A 5,347-nucleotide genomic window follows, 5' to 3' on the forward strand; every position below is an offset into this window, starting at 1 on the left:
CTCCCCCTCTCCCTCTCCCTCTCCCTCCCCCCCCGCTCAACCCTCCCCCCTGGGTCAGACTGGTTCGAGCTGCACTTCGGCGAGTCCGTCAGCGAGGAGATCCCCGACTCGGTGGAGATGATCCGGTCGCTGGAGGCCGCCGGTACCCGGTGGCCATGCACCCAGCTGCCGGCTGTCCCCCAGCTGGCCGATGACCAGCCCTCGTACACCAGCCTCCTCGGCAATGTTGCAGTCAGTGACCTGCTCGAGGCACCGGAGACCGAGCAACTTCTCGGCGACCTGATCGTGGACCCGGCCGTTCCGGCTCCCCTCTCGCAGCTGGGCGTGCGTGGCTGGGGTCCCGCCATGTGTCTGTCTCTGGCTTTTGCCACCATCCTTGCCTGCTTTCTGACCATCTGCCATTCTCTTTCTCTCTCCCTTTCTCCTTCCCCCTCGATCGCGGGCGCATGCACAGTACTCCAAGCGCATGGAGGATGCCTGGCTGGAGAAGGCCTACTCCGACGCGAGCGACGGTACGCCCCGCTTTCCTCTGCGAGCTTCCCTCGCCGCTCGCCCTGTTTTTTTTTTGCAAGCGCGTGTACACACACACGCACACACACACACACACACACACACACACACACACGCACATACCATACACACCGCCCCTTTCCGGCCCTCTCCCTCCCCCTTTCTCTCCCTCTCCCCCTCTCTCTCCCCCCCTCTTACACACACGCACACCCATATGCTACCCGCAACAGGCTGCCTCCCGCTGCATCGATCTCTGCTGGCCATCATGGCACAGTATCGGGACCTGCTGTTCGACGGGATGCCGGCGGCCGGGCCGGATGCGCTGGCCACCCGGCAGGCGGTGTCGCTGCACGCGGTGCACCATGTGCTGCGCGCGCAGCGGGCCATCCTCCGGCATAACCAGATGCTCGCGCAGCCCGGGGCCCCGAGTGACCTGGACTGCCGGGACCAGGGGTTCACCCGGCCGCGAGTGCTGGTGGTGACCCCCCTCCGCTCGACGGCCCTGGTCTGGCTGGACACCCTGATGGGCCTGGTGCCGGGGCAGATGCGCCGGCAGGTGCTCAACCGCAAGGCCACTCGCCGGGGGTACCTGGCGCCGGAGCTCTCCAGCCGCGAGAAGGCCCTGTACCAGCGGAAGCCGGCCGATTGGCGGGACATCTTCGGCGGGAACAACGACGATTGCTTCCGTCTTGGGATCAAGCTCAACCGGAGCTCGGTGGCCCTCGGCGCGGACGAGTACGAGAGCGACATCATCATCGCCAGTCCGCTGGGCATCCGCCTGCTGACCGGTACCGAGGGCGAGAAGAAGCGCAATTACGACTTCCTCAGTTCCGTGGAGATGGTGGTCGTGGACCAGGCCAACACCATCGCCATGCAGAATTGGGATCACCTCCTGGTACGCGGGGGTTGCGCCTGGGCGCCTGCGTCCCTCCTCTCCCCCCCCTCTCTCCCTCCGGCTCTGCATGGTCTGACATTCCACCCCCCTCCTCCCTTGCCATTGGTGTAGTCTCTCTTCGAGCATCTGAATTTGCAGCCTCGCGAGGCGCGCGACACCGACTTCTCTCGGATCAAGAACTGGGTCCTGGATGGCCAGTGCGTGCTGCCGCTCCTTCCTCTCCTTCTCCCTTCCTGTCCGCTGTTCGTCGGTGCTTTTGCTTCCTCCCTGTCCTCCTGACCGCGTTTCCACGGTCCCTCTCTCCCTCTCCCCCCCCCCCCCCTTCCCCTGCGCCGGGCGCCATTTGGCTTGCCACAGCTCCAAGTACCTGCGGCAGAACATCTTCCTGTCATCGTTCCTCTTCCCGGAGCTCAATGCGCTCTTCTCGCGCTACTCCCTCAGTGCGCAGCAGACATCCACCCGACATTTGTCCTTGTTCTTTCCCCGGCCACCTCCCTGCCTGTCCATTCGCCCTCGGCCGACCTGCTGACTCCCCTTCGGCCCACTTGCTCAGACCACTCGGGCCGCGTTCGCGCCACGCAGCCCGTCCCTCGAGGCACCATCGGCCGTGTGATTGCGCCCGTCCAGCAGGTCTTCCACCGGGTGCGTGTCAAGTCCCTGTCGGGGTTGGATGACGAGCGCTTCGGCTTCCTGGAGGATGTCATCCTGGCGCCGATGCTCCACAAGCACCGGCGCATCTTGCTGGTGGTCCCCTCGTACTTGGAGTTTGTGCGTGTCCGGCGCATGCTCAAGGAGCGCAGCATCAGCTTCGTGGCCGCGCACGAGTACCAGTCTTCCGGCGAGAACAGCCGGGCGCGGTCCTTCTTCCGGGATGGCCGTGCCGAGCTGCTGGTCTACACCGAGCGTCTGCATTTCTATCGCCGGTGCGTGTTCCCTTTGCCCCCTCCTGCCTTTCCGGCTCCTTCCTCCTCGCCGGCGCTTGTGCCTCGCCTCTCTTGCCCGCCCGCCCGCCCGCCCGCCCCGGCCCCTCCCTACCGCGAACTCACATGCACGCCCGCCTGGCCACCGGCTCCCAGTCTCAACATCATCGGCGCCAAGCACCTGGTCTTCTATGCCCCTCCGACCAATGGCCAGTTCTATCCGGAGCTGGTGAACATCCTGTTGAATCCGATCCCGGCGGACACGGCTGGCGGCCCTGCGGGCCGGGCGACCGGCGGTTCCGATGACGAGGATGGGGCCGGCAGTCGCCGGGCCCCGACGGCCACCCTGGACAACGACGGTGACCGGACCTGCTCGCTGATCTTCTGCCAACCTTTCGATGCGCTGGCCCTGGCGCGCATCGTGGGCGAGGGTCGCGCGCGGAAGATGCTCACCGGCGAGCAGGACGCTTTCATGTTCAGCTGAGTACACGCATCGGCGGGACCGTCATACACATAGAGAAAAGGGAGTCCCCCCTCCCCCCCCCCCCCCCCCCTCCCCTTGTTGGTATCAAATGGACTCCCTTCTGTTGACTTTGTCGTGTCGCTGCTTCAGCCTCGCTCCCCTGCCTGGGGAAGGGGGAGCATGGGCAGACGCGGCGTGCGCGAGTGTGTATGCACCCGCGCACGCGCACACACAGGCGTTCACAGGGAAAGCGGATGCGCGCAATGCCCAAGGGCGGTTTTGATGGATTGAGGTTTATATAGTCGGTCTGTGATGGGAAAAGGGGGGGAACGGAGGGCCATGCCCGCACACGGAAGGGAAAGCGAGCATGTCCCCCGGCTGTGAGGGGCGCGCGACCGGGAAGGGGGAGATAAGGGGAGAGAGCGGGCAGGAGGATGCTCTGGAGGCCTCTCTTACTCGGACTCCTCCGAGGCCATGACAGCGTACTTGGCACCGAGAATCGGGATGTTGGCCAGGACGTCGCGGCGGAAGATGGGGATCGGCTCGAGGAAGAAGCTGCCACCCACAGTGAGGGTGACACCCCAGATGGCGAAGGTGGGCATCCTGCAAGGCGCGGCGTCGAGGGGGAGGGTCAGTCGCGTGGGAGGAGGCGGAGGCTCTCGCCGGGATGCATGCGTAGGAGGGGGCCCCGGTCACGGGCGCGCCTTTCAGAATGGGGCGGGGCACGCACCAGTCGATGAAGCGGGCGACAGAAATGCCGAGGAAGCGGGGGGAGCCGCCGCGGTAGACGATGGAGGAGAAGCCGGCCATGGCTGTGCACGGGTACAGACACACGCACACACGTGCACGCGCGTGCGTTCGAACAGGGCGGTGGGAGCGAAGTACCAGTTAGCCAAAAGATCAAGAGACACCAAGTGGGAGTGCCCCGCACGCATGCGAGCGGGAGGGACAAAAGGGCAGGTTTCCCCGGCCCGGCACCGGCTCCTCCGCGTCGCACAGCGCGTGGCTGGTTGTCCAAGGCGGCAGCCAGAGCCGGGCCCGACGGGTCGAGCAGGAAGGCGAGTGCGGGGAGCGGCCCCGGGGCGGGGCGGGGCGGGAAGAGAGAGAGAGAGATGGAGCGGGAGAGAGAGAAAGAGGGGAGGGGGGGAAGACAACACAAAGGAAGACAGGGAGGGAAAGGGAGGGCGGGGGGGAGATGGGCGGGAAGTACTGGAGGAGAGCAAGAAACAACGGGAGGGGAGGGGAGCGTTGCGACTTTGGTTGGCAGGGCACGGGTTGCAGAGGGCGCCATTTGGCTGCCTCTTCGGCGGGCGCCCCCACCCCGGCCGCAGTTGCCCCCCCCCCCCCCCCCCTCCCCTGGCCAGCGCCGGCGCCTCTGTTGACACGCCCCGTCGTTGGCCGCGCCCATGACGGGCGCCCATGTGCAGCGGCGGAGTGTCCCGGAGGGAATCGCATCCGGTTGTGCGTGTCGCGTTGATCGTGCACGCCGCAGGCCCAGGTCGCGGGAGTCGACGGCCCCCGCCCGCCTGCCCGCCCCCCCCCCGCTGGTCCCGCACCCCGGTCCGTCGGCGTGCTCGCGCGAGGGTTTCACGTTCTGGGATGAGCAGCTCAGCGCCGGCCCGAACGGAACGGCATTCCGGCCCCACCGCCGCCGGGGCACATGATATCGCGATGCGTCGGGAGCACTCGTCAGTGGCGCGTGTTCCCATCTTCGGGCGGCGGCCGGGGGGGGGGGGGGGGGGCAGCGGCGAAATTGCGCGTGAGTCTGTCCCCCGGTGTTCCTTCAGTCTGCCCCCTCTCCCTGTTTTTTCCCTTCTTTTGGCGCTAATTATTTGTCTATATATTGTACATTATTTGCCAGACCGCGCGACACAGAGATCGCGCGGTGTGTGCGTTTCCGGCGCATGCTCTTGCTCTGATCGCCACCGGCCGGCGCATGTCCCTGGAGGCACGCGCGCGCGCGCGCGCGTGCCAAGCCCCAAAAAGCAATGCCAGGCGTCCTTCTCGCGCCGGCCGCCCTAGAAGGGCGGCTCGCCGGAGCCCTCCGGCACAAGGAACCCCACCAGACACTCCTGCAGGAGGAATTCGAAGTTCACCCAAGCATGGGTCTTGTCTGCAGGCAGCCGGGCGGGGAGGAGAGGGGGAAAAAAAAAGAAGATGCGTGCGCCGGTGAGTGGGCAGGCCGGGTGCATCGTCAGAAAGAGGGGAGGGGGGGGGGCAACGAGGGCGGGCCATGCCGCGCGCGCCGGGCCGCCATCGGGGAGACACGTACCGAAGAGGGCCGTGGCGTCCTTGCCACACCCGGGCTGGAGAACCTCCGCGCCGCCGGGGTGGAAGTTGGCGTACTGGCGGATGTTGTACACCTTGCCGCGGATGGCCATCCAGGGGTCCGGCGCACCGACCGGCGCATAGATATCCCCATGCTGCCGCAGCTCGCTGGGGTTGATGCGGCGCGGGCGCGGCTGGCCGGACTGCGTTCCCAAGCCGGCGACAGGAGAGGCATCGGTCAGTCGTCGGCAAACATGCAGCACGTCATGGCGACAGCAGAGGGGGGGGGGG

General features: G+C 66.8%; 3 protein-coding genes across 3 annotated transcripts in view; 1 reads left to right on the forward strand and 2 right to left on the reverse strand.

Moving 5' to 3' along the window:
• Positions 1-2,870, forward strand: part of H696_04243 (hypothetical protein) — a 4,306-nt gene extending 1,436 nt beyond the window's left edge. Inside the window, exons 4-10 of the mRNA XM_009498122.1 lie at positions 59-324; positions 455-512; positions 741-1,405; positions 1,517-1,602; positions 1,763-1,845; positions 1,959-2,328; positions 2,482-2,870. Coding sequence (XP_009496397.1) covers positions 59-324; positions 455-512; positions 741-1,405; positions 1,517-1,602; positions 1,763-1,845; positions 1,959-2,328; positions 2,482-2,809 — 1,856 coding nt within the window. The 3' untranslated portion in view covers positions 2,810-2,870. The remainder of the gene's footprint in view (positions 1-58; positions 325-454; positions 513-740; positions 1,406-1,516; positions 1,603-1,762; positions 1,846-1,958; positions 2,329-2,481) is intronic.
• A 200-nt stretch (positions 2,871-3,070) lies between these two features.
• H696_04244 (hypothetical protein) lies at positions 3,071-4,108 on the reverse strand. The gene is made up of 3 exons (XM_009498123.1): positions 3,999-4,108; positions 3,519-3,600; positions 3,071-3,391 (listed from the first exon to the last, which is right to left on the reverse strand). The coding sequence occupies exons 2-3, from the start codon at positions 3,596-3,598 to the stop codon at positions 3,241-3,243; spliced, it is 231 nt and encodes a 76-aa protein (XP_009496398.1). The 5' UTR covers positions 3,599-3,600; positions 3,999-4,108; the 3' UTR covers positions 3,071-3,240.
• Positions 4,109-4,605: 497 nt separating this feature from the next.
• Positions 4,606-5,347, reverse strand: part of H696_04245 (hypothetical protein) — a 1,359-nt gene continuing 617 nt past the window's right edge. The window contains exons 2-3 of the mRNA XM_009498124.1: positions 5,061-5,259; positions 4,606-4,901 (exon numbers count right to left, since the gene is read on the reverse strand). Coding sequence (XP_009496399.1) covers positions 4,807-4,901; positions 5,061-5,259 — 294 coding nt within the window. The 3' untranslated portion in view covers positions 4,606-4,806. The remainder of the gene's footprint in view (positions 4,902-5,060; positions 5,260-5,347) is intronic.

The sequence above is a fragment of the Fonticula alba genome, assembly GCF_000388065.1.
Source record: "Fonticula alba strain ATCC 38817 unplaced genomic scaffold supercont2.7, whole genome shotgun sequence".
Taxonomy (NCBI): domain Eukaryota; order Rotosphaerida; family Fonticulaceae; genus Fonticula; species Fonticula alba.